The sequence below is a fragment of the Megalobrama amblycephala genome, linkage group LG18 (assembly GCF_018812025.1).
Source record: "Megalobrama amblycephala isolate DHTTF-2021 linkage group LG18, ASM1881202v1, whole genome shotgun sequence".
Classification (NCBI taxonomy): Eukaryota; Metazoa; Chordata; class Actinopteri; order Cypriniformes; family Xenocyprididae; genus Megalobrama; species Megalobrama amblycephala.
The window spans coordinates 15,009,459-15,033,884 of record NC_063061.1 but is presented as its reverse complement, the minus strand read 5'-3'; the positions used below and the strand labels follow the sequence as shown (position 1 = coordinate 15,033,884).

General features: G+C 36.6%; 1 protein-coding gene across 1 annotated transcript in view; it reads right to left on the bottom strand.

Moving 5' to 3' along the window:
- pcxa (pyruvate carboxylase a) overlaps positions 1-24,426 on the bottom strand; it is a 180,756-nt gene that overhangs the window by 101,857 nt on the left and 54,473 nt on the right. The window contains exon 9 of the mRNA XM_048167549.1: positions 16,412-16,574. Coding sequence (XP_048023506.1) covers positions 16,412-16,574 — 163 coding nt within the window. The remainder of the gene's footprint in view (positions 1-16,411; positions 16,575-24,426) is intronic.

Below are 24,426 nucleotides of genomic sequence, written 5' to 3'. Positions count from 1 at the left end.
GTTATCGGCCCAATAGTAAAATTTGGCCAATATATTAAAGCTGATAAATAATGGATTATTTCCTTCAGCTGAAACATTTCAGATGTGCACTGTTCACCATTATGGTTTTGAATTGCTTGAAATATGACTGGAGTCACTTTAAAAAGGAAATTCAATTAAGTGCAACATGTGCAGCGCAAGTCTGTCATATACTGTAGGCGACATAAAATTATAATGAGAACTTTAGAAAATTGTGTGCTTGGGACATGGCTTTTAATAGTGAAACTTTTGTCTTTGTAATAAGGCTCTCAAAAATTATACAAAAATTTGGATTTAGATTTACCGGCTTTCAAATATAAAGAATTATCGGTTATCCGTATTGGCCAAAATTCTCATATCGGTGCATCCCTATTCATGTTATTACTGTCTTACTGAAATACTTCTACTAATCAGCTGTGGGCCATTATTACCTAAAATTGTGTCCATTAATGCAGATGGTGTGTACTTCAGTAATGATAAAGAATGGAGCAAGATTTGTTTTACAAACTTTAATGATACTTTAATTGATATAGTTAAATACAGTTCTCACATGTGCACTGCAATAAATTAGAAATATACACATTGGTTTGTTGATGGACATGCACTTGTTAATGCTGATGGTGAGGAATTACAGTTGCAACATCTCATGATGAATGTCAAACTAAATAGCATATCACTGAGAAACATGCTGCTCAAGTCATCCTGGCAATGGAGGTTAGGGTTGAATAACTATTTCTTCCAATATTTCATCATTGGACTCGTGCTGAGATTAATATGCTAAAATCGACACCATCATTAACGTTTTCTCATGTGTACAATCACTGAGCTTTAGGAAGCCTCCAGAGCTGAATCATTTATGGTAACAGGCATTTCGTTTCCGCACGCGCTGTAAGAGGTCAACCAATCACAACAGAGTGGGCCATCTGGCCAATCAGAGCAGAGCAGGATCGCAGAAAGGAGGGATTAGGAGAGACCGATTCATCCGACGAGTTGTTTGAGAATCACTGAAAAATGTGGTGATATGCAATATTTATTGAGTGTTTTTTGACCTTTAAAGGGATAGTTCACCCAAATATGAAAATTTGATGTTTATCTGCTTACCCCCATTGCATCCAAGATGTAGGTGACTTTGTTTCTTCAGGAGAACACAAATGATGATTTTTAACTCCAACCGTATAATGCGTGTCAATGGGAACTTTGTCTATAAAGTAAAAATAAACCTGCACAGACAAATCCAAATTAAACCCTCAAAACGATCGGTTTGTGTGAGAAACCAAACAGTATTTATATCATTTTTTGCCTCTAAAACACCACTATGTCCAACTGCCCTCCACATCCAGTTAGTGAGGTCTGAACATGCTCTGACAACAGAAGTGATGTCAGGGCAGTTGTGCAGGGCAGTTGGACATAGTGGTGTTTTAGAGGTAAAAAATGATATAAATACTATTAGGTTTCTCGCACAAACCAATCGTTTCATGTCTTATGACATCAATGTGTCGTCACGAGCCGCAGGGTTTAATTTGGATTTGTCTGTGCGTGTTTTTTTTTACTCTTATAGACGAAGTTCCCATTGCCATGCATTATACGACTGACAGACCGCAACGGTTGGAGTTAAAAATCATCATTTGTGTTCTACTGAAGAAACAAAGTCACCTACATCTTAGATGCCCTGGGGGTAAGCAGATAAACATCAAATTTTCATTTTTGGGTGAACTATCCCTTTAAATGCATGTAAACTTGTTGTAGGATACCTCCTAAACAGAATTAGGAAACCTAGCATAATAGGGGCACTTTAACTGCTAATGGTTTATTAAAAGTGTTCAACAATTGGTGAATTTGACTAGTCGCCCATATTAAACTTCAAGAACAAACAGCCTGTGGCACACTGAATGTGTGTAGCATATTTCTCCAACATCAGGTAGTGACAAAACACATATCTTCAGACGTGTCTACACTACACTCCATGCACTGTGATTCTTGGGGGAGTTTTGCCACCTCTCCAATAATGTTTGTAAATGGCCTGCGACGCTACTGCTGTTTCTAGAATACCAATGTATCCTCCGCAGTAACACCCAGTCCCCAGGCGTCTCCATGTGCACATGTCTGGAAATGACAGCTTGGCAATGTGACTCTTGATGGAGCTGTATTGTTTTAAATTGTGTGGCGGTGGCGGGAGTTTGCATCTCTGAATAAGACAGCAACAGACTCCTACAGAGCTGTGGCGAGGGAATGCTAACGTCGGTATGGTCTCAGATTCATACCTTGGGTGAAGGGCGTGAGGAAATGCACCGTCATCAGTTAGAATCTACAAAAGAGAAGCATGTCACGTAAATGAGAGGAGACAAGTCTCGCGCCAGCCATCTGGAGTAGAAAACAATATTTTCTCATTTCCTCTCTAATAAAGGAAGACGTGAGATGGCTCTTTCTCAGGGTGCTCTGTGTGTATTATTGGCAGACAGGATGAAAGATGAAAGGCTTGTGGTCATGGAGATCTGCTCCAGAGATGCCCACGGAGCCAGTGAGGCGATGTCACACAAATCAACATATGCTTTACACCTACCTAGGAGGCATGAATCTTTCCCAGAAATTTTTCAGCATGTTGTTTCATCCTCCATTTATTTTCTTTAATTGGAAGCTCGAAGAACAATGTCCAGAGGGCTGCTGGTGGACTTTCGCAATCGAGTAATATTTTAACTTGGCATGAGGCCTCGCTCAACATGAGCAAGACAGTATCATATTAACCTATGGTCAATGTGAAGCAATTTAGAGGAAATAAAAAGCAAAGCATTTGTTTACATGAATAGGGTACGTGTATTAAAGCATTTGAGGCACAAATCAAATTTTTTCTTGTTTATTTATTTTTATTTTTTGCGAGAACTATTAGTGATTCAAGATAAACACATCACATGTCTGTATCCTCCTCACATCATGCCCTGTATCAAAGATTCTGGCCTATCCCACATTTTCACTCCTTCATGTGGGACTAGCCAAAATCTGTCAGGTCTTGAATACAGGCCTTCACTGTATTAAACAATTAAAATCATACACTAGTGTCATAATCTATTGAACTGCTATTAAGTTATTTATTTATTTATTTTTGCAACATTTTACAAAAAAATATATAAATTATCAACTATTTTAAAGGGTTAGTTCTAGGGGTGTGACGAGATCTCGTGTCACGAGATCTCGCGAGACTAAAATGTGACGAGATTTCTCGTTGAGGCGAAAAGTAGTCTTGTGATATTGCCATTACAGAGTGGTTAGGATGATTAGGAAAGAATATGCCACCGCTACGTTTACATTACGCCTCCACTGTCGTTTTGCTTTGTATTTAAATAAAAAACATTTAATTCAGTTGGATAACGGTGACCGCCGCTCCATATTTACAGAGTACACGCGAAAGTGAAAGTAAACACAAGCGCGCATTCAAAAGCGATTTCAATACCCCACATTTTGAAAGCGGCTCCCTGATGAATACAGATATCTCTCAATATGAAAGCTATTTTAGGCTGGGCAGTGTAGTTGTAGAGACTGAAGAGACTAAAATCATACAGAAGAAAAGTCAGCCAGTTGAGTTTGTGGCAAAACCTTTTACAGTACTTGAGTATTGTTGTCTTTTACTGCATATGATAATTCATACTCAGAAAGTAGAACTGAAATGACATTCATTACTAAGATGATTAGTTAAAACATTTCAAATACACCTGCAGAATATTTTTTCTAGTCATGTATTTCGCCATTGAGGATTTCTTAAAAATAGTGTGTAAAAATCTCGTCTTGTCTCGTGAGATACCGGTCTCGTCACACCCCTAGTTAGTTCACCCAAAAATGAAAATTCTGTCATTAATTACTCAGCCTCATTTCGTTTCACACCTGTACGACCTTTGTTCATCTTCGGAACACAAATTAAGATATTTTTGATAAAATCCGATGGCTCAGTGAGGCCTCCATTGCCAACAAGATAATCAACACTTTCAGATGCCCAGAAAGCTACTAAAGACACATTTAAAACAGTTCATATGTGACAACAGTGGTTCAACCTTAATGTAATGAAGAGACGAGAATAATTTTTGTGCACCAAAAAAAGCTTTGAAGCTTCGAAGCTTTACGAATCTTTTGTTTCGAATCAGAAGTTCAGAGCGTGTATCAAACTGTTAAAGTCACGCCCCCCAGTGGTGAACCATTGAAATTTCGAAACACTTATGACGTAATGAAGCCTCGTTTACTGAAATCACTGGACTTTGCCAATTTGATACACGCTTGTTTTGAAACAAAAGCTTCGTAAAGCTTTGAAGCTTCATGAAGCAATGTTTTGAATTCTGCCATCACTAGATATTTTTGAATAAAGTTGTTTTTGTTTTTTTGGCACACAAAAAGTATTCTCATTGCAATTCACATTTATTTGTATAGCGCTTTTCACAATACTAGGGTGCAGGGCTGGACTGGGGCTAAAATTCGGCCCTGGACAAACCCATCCCATGCGGCCCTCGAGTTCCCTTTTTTTTTTTTTTTTTTTTTTTTTTTTTTTGCTGGGGTTAGGGCCTTAAATTAGAGTAAATAAATGAATAAACAAAACTAGGACAAGGACAAATAATGATGGATATTATTGAATTTACTACAAATGCAGTTAACGAATTTAATATTGCACTTTTGTCACATAGAAATTCACTTTGGCAGTAAAGCACTGATTTTCATGCCGTTAAGTAAATTTAATGCTATTAAATCCTGTCATCATTTAATCACTCTCATGTCGTTCCAAACATGTATGACTTTCTCTCTTCTGTAAAACACAAAGGAAGACAAAAGAATATTCTGAAGAATGTTGTCAACAAAACCATTTTGGTTAAGCTACCCTTGACTCCAATTATTTTATTTTTTATGTTACACAGAAAGAAAGTAATTCATGTTTGTAATAACATTAGGGTGAGTAAATTATGACATTTTGGGTTGAACTACTCCTTTAAAACAGTAACATTTTTAAAGAGTTAACACCTAATTTATGTAAGACACTGATATCTATCTTTCATGATGCTCTCATTGAAATAACATTTTACTTCAATTAAAATTGATAAGAACTATTAAAAATGTCATAAAACATATTTAAAGAAATAAAAACTAAAGCTTTGCCCTTATCCCATGGAATACAGGCTTTAAAGCTGTTTTGTTAAATTATCCTTTAATTGCCCTTTACTATGGTTTAACTGTAAGACGGTAGACAGAGCACAGGTAAAACCATGCTTCTAATTACCATGGGTATATGGTTTCTAAAATAAATAATAAACTATAGATTGTGTAATAAAATATTGTAAGCATAGAAAATACAAAAACAGTCTTTATGAAAGAAAGTGATTTATATTCCGCAATATTAAATATAAGTAGGCCTAATAATATCATTTTTAATAAATACATTTTCTGCCAAAACAACATATTTCTTCACTGTTAGTAGCTGCAAGGTAAATTACTATATAGGTGGTGGTGTTGGATTGACAAGCTTGTAGTTGTGTGTATTGGCGTTTTCCAATTTACCTCGTCATGTCTTCACATGGTCGCGGCTGTTATCAGCTAGATTCACCACCGAACCTGTAATGTTCCCGTATCACACGACTGTTTTAAACAAAATTCTGAGACAAATCTGAAAGGATCAAGGCATCAAACGACTTGCGCTGTTTATTACTTCATAGGGCAGCAGAACCTCAGTGCATGTTCGGCAGCGGTGAGCGGGTATTTGCCATTTTCAGTTTCTCTCATGCGCTCCAATTAAAAATAAAAAACAGCGCGGGAGGCGGAGGTCTCTCACTTTGGCCTGTCAGTTCAGAAGACAAACCAATGGGCCGCTGTCCCTGCGTGATGGGCCAGTCCATGGCAAAAAAAAATAAAATAAATAAATAAATAAATAACCTTTTATCGGTCCCAAAGTCCGTCGGCCCACCGGGAAAATGCCCGGTATGCCAGATTACCAGTCCAGCCCTGCTAGGGTGATTCTATAATTGCAGGTACATTTGGTGTCCAAAGTCATTATTTTCAAAGTCCCTTTAAGACAAGTCATTTCACTCGGCGGCCATCTTTGAAACGCCTCTCGGGCATCCTGGGCATCATGCAATCTCTTTGAATGGGGAAACATCAAATTCTCCAAAACTGTTCGCCAACCTTACGATTAAATTTCATATTTGAAATCAGTAATGATATCTAACAACAACCGGCTCATAAATTTAGTTCCTAAACTCGCGAATCATTACAAAAAAAACTATTTTTCAGGCTGGATCAAGCTAATGCGCATGTGCAGACCTAAATGCGCGTCTCTTCGGAGGCGCGCGTCTGACTGTTTCTATAGAAACCGGTGATTCTAACGGCCGCTGAAGCGACGCGATGACTTTACCAGTCGGCGATTGGCTCTTATTTAGAAGGCGGGACTTATTCCGCCATATTGCACGTTACACTTTCTCCCATTCAAAACAATACGAGTGGCACGGCTTGTGTTATTCTATAGTCTTTGTTATTTTTCTGCCTTTTTCAAATGTTATATTTTAAACAATTTTAATAATTTGTTACTCATTGTCATGGATCACAAGATATTACAGGCCATAACAATATAATATTTTCTGTAAAAAGTGTCTTATATAGCTAAAAAACAAAAAAAAAAAAAATCATGATTCCTTGTTGTCTGAATTAGTCAGTGTCAATTCTGTTACTGTCAAACTCTGTTACCAAGGTAGAGTAACAGCGTTGATAGAGAATGTGTGTTTCTTTGTTTCTTTGTTCTGTTACATACTGTCACACACACATGCACATCGCACATATACAAAATATATTTTTGGAAAGTGCCAGTCATGTAAATGACTAGTGAGGAGCCAAAGGGAACACGAATCACATACTACTTCTGCACAATGAAATTTCATTTATCAAACGAGAAAATGTAAGAGCGACGCTGTTCTTCGTTTCGTGAATTATGGACTCCCATTTCCACCACAGCAGTATTTACCATCTGCACATTCAACAACATAATTATGTTTATTATGATGATAATGCAAATCACTCGAATCTCCTCATCAGCATTATGTTCTCTCAGTGCGCCAGCAAGAGCCGACGCGTTAATGAACCAACGCTTGCTCACAAACATATGCAACATGAGGACTGAACGAGTACCACCACCATCAAATAGGCTTGTAATCTTTTCATAGCTACGCTTCAATAAAGTCTGCGTACAAAGCCCAGACCCTATAACCGTTTACATCTGAAACTACACGTATAAATCACCCGAGCCTCATATCTGAAGAATTAGAGTGAATATGAGACTTTAATTCCCCATATACAGAACATATTTCCTCTGATGCACCATGTTATGCTAAATGCTTCTACCTTCTCCTCTCCTTCACTCTCATTTGATTACAGAGAGCACCCTTCAGACAACAGCCATATTTTTTTTTTATCCCACAGAAACAAAAGCACAGAAGAGCTCTCAGTGCCTGTTCCCTGCACGCTCTCATCCCGGCACTTCACTTTACCCATTATGCACTCATTTTCCCTGCAAAACAAGAGCTCGGCCGACCTGTGCACCGCCCGCCCTCTTCTGCCTCAGAAGCACGACATCAGACATGTCAGAAAGTGAGGAGAAACTTCTAAGCAGACAGAGGAACCGTGAGATCAACTCCTTTCTCTTTACCTGCAGTCTTATTTTCACATCAGTCACCACTGCACACAAACACAAGAGAGCTTGAGTTGACATACTGAAATGGGAGAAGATCTAATGTGTGGCTGATTACTCCTACATAACACCACATTTCTCCATCTCTGTTTCTCCTCTTTTTTCGCTAGTTTCTATCCCAGGCCACAAGAAACATTTACCTTAGAGCACAATTTTTACTTTTACCAAATGTGCCAATTAGACCTATATATAGTGTATATATACACATGTATATATTATACACTACAGTTTAAATGTTTGGGGTTGGCAAGATTTTATGTTTTGAAAGGAATTAGTTGATGAAAAACACAATACTATTGTGAAATATTATAACAATTTAAACTAATGCTTTCCTATTTTAATATATTTCAATATGTAATTTATTCTAGGGATGCACCGATATGAACATTTTGACTGATACCGATAACTCTTTATATTTGAAAGCCGATAACCAATATATTGGTCGATAAATCGAAATCTTTTTTTTTTTTTATAATTTGAGAGCCTGATTACAAAAACAAAAGTCTCACCATTAAAAACCATGTCCCAAGCACACAATTATAATGTTCTCATTATAATATTATGTAGCCTATATGACAGATTTGTACTGCACGTTACACTTAACCAGTGTTAATTTTGACAGCAAATTTTGATTTAGTTTTAGTCATAGTCTTTTGACTAAAATGCCATTTAGTTTTAGTCATATTTTAGTCATTGGAAATTGTTTTAGTTTTAGTCTAGTTTTAGTCGACTAAATATCATAAGATTTTAGTCGACTAAATCTACAGTAGATTTAGTCGACTAAAATCTAATTTAGTTAAATTGTAATGCATAAAGAATTTCTCTAACAATACACAGGTCCTATACACTGATATAGGTACATCTAATATTTCCCAAACTGTTTATGTTCACCCAACTGTACTTTGCTCGCCAAAGCAGACGGTTTTTGACCGTTCAAGTGCAAAAAGACACGAAAGAGCAAAATTCAGCATATTTCAGGGATTGACACACTTATTGAGGTACTATAGTTTTTGCTTAAAATTTTATTAGATTTGATTTTTAGTTTTAGATTTTTAATTTTCTGTGTTTATGTCTTTTAGTTTTCGCTTTTAAATGTCTAAGTTTTTATTTCTTTTATTTTAATACCTCAGGTTAAGGTAAAGCTTAGAAACTAGATGAAATAAAATAAGTTTACATTTTTTATATATATTTATTTTTTATTTCAGTTAGTTTATTTCAAATAATGAAGATTTCTTTGGTTTTAGGTTTAGTTAACTATAATAACCCTCATACTTGTAAAATATATTGAATAATATGTCAAATAATGTTCTTAGTCTTTCCTTCCTGTGACAGAAGATATAGTAGTTTACTATGAATTAAATAGAAATTAAATACAGTTTATTGTGTAAACAAAATAACAATAATGACCAGGAAAAAAATAATAATCATAAACCATCCCGAAATACACTCTGACTCTTATTCTGAAATGTCTGCAGCCTGCGTTGTAGCCTATTGTAGTAGCAGGCTACTAATGAGGGAGATAAATATGCATTCTTACAACCTACAACACATTACCATATAAACATAGTGTAGTAAACATTGTCGTAATTCATCAATATTAGTTTATAAGCAATCTCTTGGCATAAATGTGCGCTATTCATTAATTACTAAGCAGTCTGAAGTGCTGCTGCTGCATTCCTGACTGGATGTCTTCCCAAATCGTCCCTCTCTTTCATTTTCGTCTCGTTTTTATTCGTTGGCGAATATTAGAGTAGATTTTAGTCATAGTTTTAGTCATTCAAAACACATTTTTATTTAGTCATCGCCTCGTTTTCATCCGTGAAAAAATGTCGTTGACGAAAATTATGACGAAAATTATTCGTCAACGAAATTAACACTGCACTTAACTGTATTTTCCTTTTTGAAGTGATTTCAATCATATTTCAAGCAATTCAAAACCATCATGTTGAACAGTGCACATCTGAAGTGTCTCAGCTGAAGGAAATTAACCATTATTTAACGGCTATAATATATCGGGCTGATAATGATAACATTAAAAGTGAACATATATCGGCTGATACAGATATGGTGGCCGATATATCGTGCATATTTTGTAACATTATAAATGTCTTTTGCTCAATTTATTGTCCTTCTATTTTCTTCTATAATCTTACTAACCCCAAACTTTCGAAGAGAAGTGTATCTCACTATATTTAAGCTATTGTAAAAAAAAATATCAATATTGATGTATTTGCTATTGCCAAGTAGATTCAAAATGTTTAATAATGTAAGAACTACAACACAGTAAATCTCCAGATAAAATAATCAAGGCGTGTTTCAATAAATGAATAAAAGTATATGAAGATATGAAATCATTATATGTATTTATCATTTATAATGAACAGCAATATTTATCAATCTATACAAAATATTATCCCTTGACATTTTCATGTAAAATCGTAAAACGTACCGACTAATGACATGTTCTATAAGAAACTGTTTAAAAGCAATTTAAAATATTGCAATATTAAAAGTATTGCATATTTTCAGAATGCTATCAAAATTAATGTAAATATATTGCAAATATTCAATTACTCATTCAATCACTCAGACCAACATCCAGTGGCTGGTGAATTGAGATACAGTAGTTTGCAGTACTTTATAAATAAAAAATATTTATTTCCAATGACAATGGGATGTTTTAGCCATTTTTCCTTTGACAAACGACACTGATCATTGTGCGCTTGCATAAAACTAATAATACAAATATAGTTACTTAAATTGTATACTTATAAGTCTGGCACCATTTTTCAATTAAACTGCCCCCCACACAAAAACATGAAAGCAAGCTATCAAATTTTTTTTGTAACTTTTCAATCACGCGCAAATATGGCGCGCTGTATATTATTCACTATAAATGCAACGTTGTATAGTTCTGTCGTCTATTAAGTCATGAAATACCCAAAAAAGGTGATTAAAGCTGCGTTAAAACTGCATGCATGTAGGCCTATATATGCGTCACATGTCTCTGGACTAAAATATTGTGCTATGTGAGATCACAATATAAGGCACAAACTTACATGTAATTTTTTAATGCATAAATAAATGTGAGAACTGTGCATTTGAACTAGAAGATGCTGATTTTGCGTTAATTTATAAAGTACGAATAAAAATGTATCACATTTAAATGCATAATTAATTTTACATTCTGGCATTTATGTGCTGTTGACTTTCAGCAAATGGGAATTCAAAAGAGAACACTTTTTTTTCTTTGTAGGCCTACTGAGTTTAATTTTAAGTATGATAGAACTGTTGCAATTATTTATTTTGACAATATAGAAAGTTAAACATTTAGTGTTTACTTTTTTGGTTACTTTTTGAAACAAACAAACTCAGAATTGTTGAAGAGTTCATTGATTATACATAAAATTCAATGAAGGTTGAATAATCAAACTACAGTATGTAGTTATCTGTCTCATCCATGGAGATGCAACAATGAAGAACAATCTATTGGGGGTTCTGAGAGCCAGAACTGACTGAACAAGTTGAAATTTAGCTATAGTATGAGCCCCTTTATTAATATGCCTGCAAGTGAGGAATGATTAAAAAAAAAGAAGAAAAAGAAGAAAAAAAAGGGTCAAATTCACTCAGCAGTCCATGATCTCAATTACAATTAAGTAGGCTAAAAACGAACTGTATTCAGTTGTGTTGTAGGCACAGTCCAGTAGCTACATTATAATCAGACTAATTTTTATGTTTAAATAATGAAGATTTCTGTGCCACCCCAGACTGGTTGCTGGCCCCTGCCTGGCCACCCCTATGAAAAAATCCTGGCTCCGCCACTGATCTGGATTAAAGGTGCCCTAGAACTTTTTTTTAAAAGATGTAATATAAGTCTAAGGTGTCTGAAGTTTCAGCTCAAAATACCCCATAGATTTTTTTTTTATTCATTTTTTTAACTGCCTATTTTGGGGCATAATTAGAAATGAGCCGATTCAGGGTGTGTGGCCCTTTAATTCTCGTGCTCCACGCCCCAAGAGCTCGCGCTTGCCTTGAACAACATAAAAAAAGTTCAAACAGCTAATATAACCCTCAAAATGGATCTTTACAAAGTGTTTGTCATGCAACATGTCTAATCGCGTAAGTACAGTGTTTATTTTGATGTTTACATTGATTCTGAATGAGTTTGAGGCTGTGCTCCGTGGCTAACGGCTAATGCTACACTGTTGGAGAGATTTATAAAGAAGTTGTGTTTATGAATTATACAGACTGCAAGTGTTTAAAAATGAAAATAGCGACAGTCTTGTGTCCGTGAATACAGTAAGAAACGATGGTAACTTTAATCACATTTAACAGTACATTAGCAACATGCTAACGAAACATTTAGAAAGACAATTCATAAATATCACTAAAAATATCATGCTATCATGGATCATGTCAGTTATTATTGCTCCATCTGCCATTTTTCGCTGTTGTCCTTGCTTGCTTACCTAGTCTGTTTATTCAGCTCTGCACATCCAGATGTTAATACTGGCTGCCCTTGTGTAATGCCTCAATCGTGGGCTGGCATATGCAAATATTGGGGGCGTACACCCCGACTGTCGCGTAACAGTCTGTGTTATGTTGAGATTCGCCTGTTCTTCGGAGGTCTTTTAAACAAATGAGATTTATATAAGAAGGAGGAAACAATGGAGTTTGAGACTCACTGTATGTCTTTTCCATGTACTGAAATCTTGTTATTTAACTATGCTGAGGTAAATTCAATTTTTGAATCTAGGGCACCTTTAAGTAGATTTGAAGGGTCAGTCCATCCTTCGTACAACTTGATTATACTGTATTACTTGCAGGTCCTAATAAAGTTACAGATTAACTGGAATATCTTAGTGTTATTTAATCGTCAAAGCCAATTTTCATTATTGCATGCTGAGTGTTAATTTTGGACCCTGGTTTATCATCTTTCCCAACAATCAGTCTAGACTCTCAGCCTATTTGTTGGTCAATATATACCCCTAATTGAACCACAACATCTAAGCTGATGTTGAAGCTCTCGTCTCCTGGATCAGAGAAGCTCACTCAAATTCTCAACATCTCTTTTTCCCCTTTTACAAACATCTCATATTCTCTGGCTTACACTCCATTAAGGAAATTCTCACTCTGTTTCTCTGCTTTTTAGCTCCGCCATATAGACAGACAACAACATTTAAACTTCGCCCAAGTTCTCAGCATCTCCTGCCCCTCTCCCTTCATCTCTTCATCTGTATGGATCCTCATCCCTCTCTTAAGCGGAAACATTCTTCCTACATCACAGGATGTCCACGTCAGTCTTTGAAGCTGAGTGCCAAACACTTTGCTAAAAGGTAATGGAAGAACATGCTTATCAGAGTGATCCAGCTCTCTTTTGATACAGCCAAGACCCTGTGGCTGGATGAAAGAACAAAGATTTCGCCCAGGCACGGTGTATCCGAAGATGCATCTGGACCGTACGGGGTTGTCTAACCAATGAGCTGGCGGAATGTGGGTATAACTAGATGATTATAGCATGTGGTTTGTCGACTCCTTGGATATACACACACACACACACACACACACACACACACACACACATCTAGCCTGCAAGATCTTAATCAGAGACCCTAAGAGACCCCGGTTAACCTTGCGGCTTAAAACCAGATAACCGCTCAGTCTCACATGCGCGGATCGACAGCATGAGTTGTGCTTGTGAGATGTTTGGACAGATGTAAGGCTAGTTGCTCAACAGTGACTGGGCACAGAAAGCTGATATCAATATTTGTTCAATTATTCATCCACAAACAAATCATTTCCATACAGCCTCAAAGGTAAAAGTTCATGTCAGCAACATCTCAGACAATTTCACACCTCCACGATATCACCTCATGCAGGTACTCACTTCTGGAAAAAATACAGCTGCAGCGTGGTAACGTATGTGCGTATTGTACGTGTTTGTGGTGGTCAGTGTTCTTCTGAATCATAAAATGTGACCACATCAAGTACTGTACGGCATTTGGGATGGGGCCAATGTCTTAGAAATTGAATACCTGTTCTGGTTTTCACAACAACAACAAAAAAAAAACATGTAAACATGTAAAACAAATCGATATACCAAATGTCGTCATATTTTAAAATTTGGCATCTGCTACAATGATACTACTATTAAGTAGTTAGAGTAGTTAGAGAGTTATTCATGGTCCTTTAACAGTCCCCGCAACTAAGCTGGTACTAAACTACTACAATGAAACAGCATTCACATAACACCATGTAAAGTATTGAAGTCGAATAAATATAGAAGAATGCTGAACTCCATTTCATGTTTGGTCATGTTTAAAGGCACACTATGTAAATTTTGCCGCTAGAGGTCACTTATTCAAAACAAAGGCATAGCTTGATGACGCCTTGATTTCACGGTGTTGTCTTCACGTTTAAGAATCTGACTGAGGAATCATATTCATGGATGAGCTATTGTATTAAAGATTTATTAACATTACATAAAGCAGGGTGTCAGAGCCGAATGAGGCCGTTGAAGCGATTGCTAATGAGAGACAACGCGACACACGGCTCGAGAGCAAGGGAACTTTTATTATGCTGCAGATGAGTGCTTCCGCTTCTTCCAGTCAAGTATATGTGGGGTAACACAGTGCTGTTTATCATATTAGATACATTCAGGGTGCGATTTGTGAAAAAACCAGAGGGAGGGATGTTTTGAAAAGTTTTTTTTTTTTTTGGGAAAATTTGTTAAAAAACCACAGTAGAGCTATATACTATTTTTGGCAGCTGTTACAGAAACATTTTGAAGTATTACATAGCTTAGATATTTGCACCACTACAATGACACTAATAATTCTTCATTTCTGATAGAAATGCAAAATCAATTGGTAGTTATTAATAGAATATCGAGACACAACCCTTTACATTCAATCACGTTTGGTCCCATTTATTTTTGATCACAGTGCATACACATACAAACTTTAAGTCCAAAAGTGCACATTTACCACATATTTCATTAGATAGAATAAGCCGGGCCGTACGCAGGGATTCATACCAAGGTCAGAAAATGTAGTTTGCTAGGAGGGTATGGGGGCATGCTCCCCCGAGAAAATTTAGATTTCCCTGGTGTACATATGTGCATTTTTAAGACGTTTTAAGGCCAATAAATTGGATAACAATTTCAAACCATGTCAACAAATAAATGCATGCACAGCTTTGAGGCAGCTTTAATAGCATGTTTGGTAATTTCATGACTTAACTTACAACAGAACAACGACGGTCATTGCTCGTAGTTTCTTTTGCGCTTTATTTAAGCTATAATAAAGTAATTGCAGCGCGCGCCGGCGCATTTGCGCATGCAATTCTTGAGTGCGCGCCACGAGCACAGTATAATGGCTGATTGAACAGTCATGTTAATTTTTCGGAGTTTTACCGACATAGCCTGACAACATCTCATCTGACCGCAGTTCACTGTTGTTCAACTAAAGGTCCCTCATCGTCACCTAATGTTACCTTTTCCGCGCTCGTTTGACTTGCGTCTGGCGCTGAGGCGAAGTTGGAATGCGTGTCTGAAAAGTGTCCCGTTTGTTGTGGTCGTAAAGAGACAGTTCTATATAAACGCAGCGTTTTACTTGGTGATGTTTTAAAAAAAGATTTTTATTTTTGGTATTTTATATGCTCTGTTGGTGGCTTGTGGAGTAGAATCACCCGGGAGGGATATTTTTTTTATCGGGGATAAAAATAATTCAGCAGAGGCAGGGATACATAGACCAGAAGGGGGGAAATCCCCCCCGTCCCCCCCTTCAAATCGCACCCTGGATACATTTGTGTGTTGAAAGCTGTTATAATGCTACATTGTGCGTTCGCTCGGCGACTACTATGAGACACTTGTTGTACACTGCAGTAAGCTAGATCGATATCAGGCATGGTAAAACATGGTACACGCTGTAAATCAAGAAAACGAGATTTAAACAATAAGACTTACTGTGTTGAGCTATATAACATGATTAATTTTCTGTTGATGAAATTATCCAAACAGTTGCTCACCTGTCTAATAAAACATAATATTTTAAAGTGTCTTTGGTGTTACCACTACAAAAAAAAAAAAAAAACATTATTATAGGAACTGTATTTTGTAATATTGCATTGTTCATATTTGCCTGTTTAGGCACAAAGGTCGTGTTTTAGTGGCCTCCACTGTCACTGCGGGGGGGTGGGGGGAGGGGAACAAACAAAAATTCATCTGCTTAGTGTGATGTTGAATATGAAATGTGATGCACAGTCTCTGTTCATATGTTCTCTTTTTAAATAAATAAATGCATTTTATAGCCTATCTGCTCGTCCTGTAAGTTCATGATTAAAAATGAAAACGTGAATGAAAACAAAAGCTATTAAAAGTATTAATATCATTAAAATATGAAAATTAAAATTACGGGTAATAGATATGATGGAATTTGTACGACCCTGACCAGACAATGAGAAAGTCTAAAGTGAATTCAGATAGATATGTATAACAAACCATATCTGACACACACACACACACACACACACACACACACACACACACACACATACATATTTATATACATATTTATGTGTGGATTTTTGTGTTCAAGTTTTAAATAAATATATAAATCTCTCGTTTTTTTTCTCTCTGAAATCATCAAGATGTGCAAGTGTCCATCTGTTGAATGTAGGATGTTAACCTACCTCCAGTCTTCCTGTGTCAGGCTGGAAGCCACGTGCTGGGTCCTCTGTGGTCACACGGCACTGGATGGCATAGCCATTGATCCGTATCTTGTCCTGTTTCAGACCCAGCTCAGGCAGACTGCGACCTTCACACACTCTCAACTGAGCATGTACCAGATCCACACTAGACGAGAGGGAGAGAGAGAGAAAAACAGCGGTTATATTGCATTTGCTAAACAACAAAAACACACCCTGCCACAGGCCCCATAGCCAAAAAAGAAACGCATTCAACACTGACACTTCATCACTCCATACAAATACACATTATCAGGCCAGACCCCTTCAGTGATCTGGAATCACAACAGATTCACTCAAACCATTCTCAGGTCGCTTGACATTCCAGCAGGTGCAACACGCCGAGAAAATATTCACACTGGTGAGGCGAGAAAGCGCGAGATGCCTGCTTGCTCCAATAACTTCTATTAGACAGGCTTGACAACTAGCAATCCGCTTCACAACACTGCACTCGCTTGACAAGGAGCGGAAAGAGTGGATTGTAGAAGGAAACGAGCGAGTCACTCAGCAACATACAAACAGGAAATGCTTACTAGATTCATGGCTAACAGTTAGCGCCTGATCCACTCTGGCCTCAATAGCTTCACAATTAAATCACTCCCTCAGCTCAATTGAATGACCCAGGCTTTTCCAGGGCTGATTGGCTACATTTGGCTGAATCTGCCATTTTATTGTATAAGTGCTTTCCCCAGTGTAAAGTTGGATTTATTAAGAGCCATATAAATCACAGTGATATATTTACTCACCCTAGATTCACCGAACTCATTCCTCATGTCCCACAACTCCTCATCCTCATATATCAGGTCAATTTTCTTCTTACAGGTGCAAAGAGAATGGGTAAACCAGGGTTGACTAATGGGGGAAACTTGTCAGCATTACGAACACACTGCCTTTTGTTTGGAATCAATGTCGACATGTAAGGGAAACGCTACAAGGTATTTATTCCTAATTACTACTGCTTGTTTCACCATATCGGGAGGAATAAAAGGCATTCAAACCGCTTCAAGGCTAAAACTTCACGATTCATCCTCTTTATGATGAATGAATTATCAAATTACAAAGTGCTAGTGTGTGTGTGTGTGTGTGTGTGTGAGAAAGAAAAAAACTGTTAAAGTACCCAGTGGGTCACGAAATATTTTTAACCAATAAAAGAAGAGCGAGTATTTGCTTTCATGCTTTGCATCAATAATTTATGCTACAAAGTGTCTGACTTTTTTATCTCTGGCACAGGAGGCATTTTGAAAATGTAGGATTTCTCGAAGGCCAACATGTATAAATCGCACAGCATGCTTTTGATAACACTACTGCAATATATTTATATGCACATACACATGGTGATGGCAAAGGCAATATGTTTGCAGAGCTCTCGACATTATCTGGCTAGGCCTCATTAATTTTTTAACAATGGTACAAACAGGCTCTGAATATTACACGCATATGTCTTTATGACACTGGCGTCTAATGATAACATCTCTCACATGAACTCTGGTCATAATAGCTGCAAGCTGAAATAATTACCAAATGAAACATCAAAATCAGCTTAATGGATTATCCTTATTATTTTCTTTGTGTAAATACTGTAAATTGTTAAAATGACATTTATCAGATGATACATTTGGAGTCTTGAGCGGCAAACAGTAAGGTTGCAAGTTCAATCCAAACTAAGTGAAACAATTCTGCTCGTTTCATGGACCCTGATCAACACACTTAACCCACAAAAACTGTCCCTCGCAATTACTGAACTGACAGGGCAATTCACCGTGGATGAGCTAAAACGGTTAAAACATTAAAAGCTTTAGTGCTAATATAGCGTTACTAAGAACAGCTTTTAATGTTAATCTTTCAGAAACCCACTGAACAAATTTAAAACCTTGAGAACTGGGAGGAAAACTATAAGGGCAAAAATCAAAATCATACTATAATATATTTGTTTTTGGATTCAGAAGTATTCATTTACTCGCAAAATGTGTTTTTTCTTATTTGCATGTCAACAATCTGATACATAAATAATAGAACTGTCATATCAAACATTTATTAGAAACACTGAGAAATGCACCATTGAATTTAAATTAAGAATGATTTGAGAATACAGAATGGGATTTATCAGACTTTTTTTTTTAACAAAAATAAACAGCTTTGAAATGTTATAAAGAAGTTTATTTGTAAATCTGATCTCTTTGTTCTGTCAGGACAGTAGAAATTTCTCTTTTGAAGATACACACACACACTTAAAGAGACAGTTCACCCAAAAACAAATATTATCCCATGATTTATTCACCCTCAAGCCATCCTAGGTGTATATGACTATCTTCTTTCAGATGAACACAATCAGAGATATTTAAAAAATATCCTGACGCTTCCAAGCTTTATAATGGTAGTGGATGGGGGGGCCACATTTTGAAGAAAAGAAAAAAACATGCATCCATCCATAATCAAAGTAATCCATGGGGTTAATAAAGGCCTTTTGAAATGAAACGATGGGTTTTTGTAAGAAAAATACCCATATTTAAAACTTTATAAATTCAAATAACTAGCTTCCGGCGGACGACCATGCGCATAATGCTTAAGTTGATTAAGTTAACCCCTGACGCGATGTATGACAAAGAATGTAGGAGCAGCGTAAGCTTAGAAGCCTCTCGCGGTTCAAACAAATAGGGCTGGGCAACAAACTCAAGCTCCTCTTCTGTTGTATCAAAATCCTTCGACATTTCTCTTTACAATTTTAGAGACTTCTAATTCATGAGCGGGTTTTGTTTTGCTCTATCCTCTGCGCTTCTGTGTCCGTCATTGCGGTCGTCTGGCAAAAGCTAGATATTATAGTTAATAACGTTTTAAATATGGATATTTTCTTAGCCCCAAAAAAAAAACATCGCTTCACTTCAGAAGGCCTTTATTAACCCACAGGAGCCGTATGGAATACCCTTACTTTCGATGGATGCATTTCTTTTTGCTTCAAAGTGTGCCCCCCCCCCATTCACAACTATTATAAAGATTGGAGGAGCAAGGATATTTTTACATATATCTCAGATTGTGTTAATCTGAAAGAAGATAGTCATATACATCTAAAATGGTTTGAGGGTGAGTAAATCATGGGATAATGTTTTGATTTTTGGGTGAACTATCCCTTTAAGCAAATCAGACATCATCAGTAACACTCGAGTGGATACAGCGAATGATTTGAAAGAATCAGTGATTGAATGGTTCAAACAAAATCATCATGAATTTCAAACTTTTTTTTTTTGTATTGGAGCATTGTCTTTTGCTAACTGTTGTGATCGTCAATGCACTCCATTAGCGAAGAGATGTAATTTTTTAATTAAATTTTATAAGAGCACATGACTTAACTAATATTGTGTAAATAATTTAAATAATTTATAATAAACTCTGCAATATTACATTTTTTTTTTTTTTTTTGATGTCATGGTGACTTTAAGCAGATAACTAAGGAGTTTGCGATTCTTCATTTAAAATAAAAACAGCTTATAAAAGTTTTCTATTTACAATGTTGTATAATCTCTTTAGCAATTTGGCTTTTCAATGCTGGATAGAAAGAGTAATCTGCAGCAGTGAAAAGAGATTCTGGGATTCAAGGTACTAAGTACTATAAGGGGCCACTGGACCAGTCAAGGGCACAATGTTCACTTCCACACTCCCTTACCTCTCTCACTTAAGCTTCTCCTGACTATACGCATCTATACTGTTCCCATAGCAATCTGGAAAGCTACAATGACTTTCATAATAATGTGAAACAATAACTTAAAAGGATTACTGCAATATTATATGAACAGGCTTTGATTTAGCAAACATACATCGCCTACCAAACTCCCCAAAATACACAATATCCTGATTAATAAAACAGTACGTTTCAACATCTCTTATAGATTTAGAAAATAATTTCAAATTTGTTTTATAACTAACCTGTTTTAAAGGGATCAGAATGAGATGAGACTTACTAATAATGGTGTTTTTAGCAATGACTCATCAGTCTATGACTCTTTTTTTCCTGGCATGCATTAAAATCCCAGGCAACAGCACATAATGTGGGATAATACAATAGGCTATGGTTGATAAATGAAACATTTCTTAAAAAGTGTGTCATCAGCACCTTCAATCTTCAACTGTAATGCAATCTGAACTGTTTTCTAAGGAGAAAAGTGGAATGGTGGTTGTGGCCAGGGAGTCTCTATCTCTATCGTTAGAGACTTTGCTATATTGTGTATATCTCATATACACATAGCACAGCATTATTTACACTTTAGAGTGATGAAACACATAAGACAAAGAATGTGACGTGCTTGTTAAAAAGTGTTATTAAGCACAATATGTTATGAAAAATAACTCCGTGCGGGGCTCACGCTGCCTGGCACACTGACACTGCCAAAGTGCGTGCACAGAAAGCTGCATACTTAATGTTAAAAAAATTATTAAAGGGATAGTTCACCCAAAAATTTTAATTCTGTCATTTACTCACCCTCTTTAAGCGCAATAAGCTGTGAAAAAGAATTCAATGCTGACTGACACACAGCTGAAGCATGCGCACAGAAAGCCACGTCTCTCAGCATGCGATCGCAAATTCATTTCTTTCAGTGGGCTTGAAAGGTCAAATACACATAATTATGTGAAAATGCCCATTGTGTTGAGTATTCATGTAAAAACAGTTGGTTATGTCTCATGTGAAAGTAAACAGTTGGGTGTAAACGGGATACGTATCAGCATAATAGATCTGTGCATTTGCTCTTAAAGTGACAGCAGCCTAATATATCTGCTACTCTCTGCCATTAATGTTAATCAAACAACAGAGAAAATAATTTGCTGCTCTTGATGAAATAACTTTTGTAGCTTTAATAAGAATACATTTAAATTTAATTCATACAGTGAAGATGCAGCATTTTAGTTATACATTTGATTATTAAATTTCTGTACTATTTCTAACTATATGTTAAATAAACCTATTATACCTGAAAAAAATAGTTTAATAAATATATTTTTTTATATTGTATTTGTCCTATTGTTTTTAATTAGCTTCTTTGTTCTTATTTTTAATAACAAAAATAAAATAAAAATAACTGGTCACATCACCCACCCCTAGTGTTGGCAATGGAGGAATGTCTCTCTCACACAAGTGTCAATGCAACTTCAATATTCTGCAATAAGCCTAAAGGGGTAGTTCGCCCAAAAATTATTCTGTCATCATTTACTCACCCTCAAGTTGTTCCAAACCTGTATGAATTTCTTTCTTGTGCTGAACACAAAAGAAGATATTTTGAAGAATACAGGTAACCAGGTACAGGTAACAGCTGACAGTAGCAAAAAATACCATGGTAGCAAATGGTTACTGGACTGTTTGGTTAAGTAAATTATGACAACTTTCATTTTTGTGTGAACTATCCTTTTATTGTGATTTACACAAGTTGGACAAGCTTTCTTCCTTTTCTTCAGTTATATCGCCCATCCCTAGTTGGAACTATTATTTGTTAGGTCTGTTGTTCAAAGGTTCAACAAAGGGAATGAATCAGGAACATGTATCACGTGAATAAATCACAGTGCTAGTCAATAACTTCTGAAAAGGTATCTCACAATTACAAGCAAAAAAACACCACCACTACCACCACCACATACTTGCTACCCCCAAACTGCCAACATGTACCCTTCACATCTCCAGATGGCAGAGCATTTCAGCAGCCTACAGTCAGACAGATGAGAAAGAGTGAGCGAGTGCAGAAGAGAGACACAAACAATATAGACTGGGAGCATTAGACAGAGGAAACAAGAGAGCCGAGAGAAAAAGGAGGACAGCAGAACAGAGCCGACTGCAGAAAACAGCAAGAGAATGGTAATGGGAGCTGCTCAGTGAGGAGGTGGGGGAGCCATGTTAATATATTCAGTCTGATTCTCTATTCCATTTTAATTGCCAAAGCCAGGCAGCAGCATATGCAGAAATGATGTGGGAGTGGAGTAATCCCAGTCAGTCATACAACACAGACTGAGCCCCTGAGTGACACTGTGTTGTCGTGTGATTGACTGTGTGTGTGTGTTCTCCCACAATGATTAATATCTGCCAGTGCTGCTGAATAGGATCATACTACAGTTAAAAGAAATCAATATATGACGATAATTGTGTATCAGAGACAAGAAAACTTCAAAGTGTCTCAAGGTGTGGCAATATACCCTCATTAATATCTCCCTCTAATTTTTACTGACCCATTGTTAAGTTTGCTTGTCTACATATACACATTTTTTTAAGTAACATATTGACTGAACACATTATTTATAGTTTCAATGCTGTACTCCCTAACCCTATAATGCGGTGCAGGGAAAATTGGAACAAATCAGTAAAATAAAACAGTTTTACATGCATTAAATTTCACTCAAAAAAGAAAATTTGATGTGTATCTGCTTACCCCCAGGGCATCCAAGATGTAGGTGACTTTGTTTCTTCAGTAGAACACAAATGATGATTTTTTTTTTTTTTTTAACTTCAACCGTTGCGGTCTGTCAGTCGTATAATGCATGTCAATGGTAACAAAATCTATGAGAGTTAAAAACAAAAAACATGCACAGACAAATCCAAATTAAACCCTGTGGCTCGTGACGACACAGTGATGTCCTAAGACACGAAACGATCAGTTTGTGTGAGAAACCGAACAGTATTTATATAATTTTTTACCTCTAATACACCACTATGTCAACTTGCCTTGTAGTTTAAGCGCCAGAAGTGATCTCTCGTGCGTATACGTCACTCATTGTTTACATAGTGCACAAACACTGTAGGTACGATGGCTAATCAAAATGGTACTTACTTGCGTATATCCGGATTGTTCAACCCGACTTAAAACTAAAAGATTACGTTCTCTCGCGTGAACTCATTCGGGAGTGGTGACTTTCCACGTATTCCCAACTTCTGAGCCTGCTCGACTGAAGTTATGGTTGATTGCTCTTCGGCTGGATATCAACACACCCATTAACGTAGTAAAGTTGTTGAAGGTCTGCAGCGATCATTTTCCCCTGATGATTTTACATACCCAGGAGAGGATCACGTATGACTTAAACCATCAGCTGTGCTTATGGTTTTTCCACATCCAACTGAGGTATGTGAACAAGATCTTTCTATGTGTCCTTTTTATTTGTAAAGCTGCCTTTACGAAAAGTAACAAAATAAAATATTTTTGATGTAATAAAACCATGTTTTTTAGTGGTTTACTTCCATTTGTATAACAACTGTTGTACTACAGGCACCATGTTTAAACTACGCCAGAGCACGTACACACCTCACGCACCAGATGCCGTGTGTGCGCTCAAGGCAGTTGGACATAGTGGTGTATTAGAGGTAAAAAAAAAAATTATATAAATACTGTTCGGTTTCTCACACAAACTGATCGTTTCATGTCTTAGGACATCAATGTGTCATCACAAGCCGCAGGGTTTAATTTGGATTTGTCTGTGCATGTTTTTTTTTTTTTTACTCTCATAAATTTTGTTACCATTGACATGCATTATACGACTGACAGACTGCAACGGTTGGAGTTAAAAATCATCATGTGTGTTCTACTAAAGAAACAAAGTCACCTACATCTTGGATGCCCTGGGGGTAAGCAGATAAACATCAAATTTTCTTTTTTGGGTGAACTATCCCTTTAAATATTAAAGGTCATATGTAGAATTTCATTATAAATGGTTATATTTATATATGTATTTTTATTTAATATATACGAAAATCATATTTAAAAATATTAGTAACTATATTAATCAACAGACCACTAGACTGACGGACAGAACGCTAGACAGACGGACAGGACGCTAGACAGACAGACAGACCACTAGACAGACGGACAGACAACTAGACAGACCGCTATACAGGTGGACAGACCGCTTGACAGACGTACAGAGCGCTAGACAGACAGACAGACCACTTGACAGACAGACCGCTAGGCAGACAGACCGACTACTAGACAGATGGACAG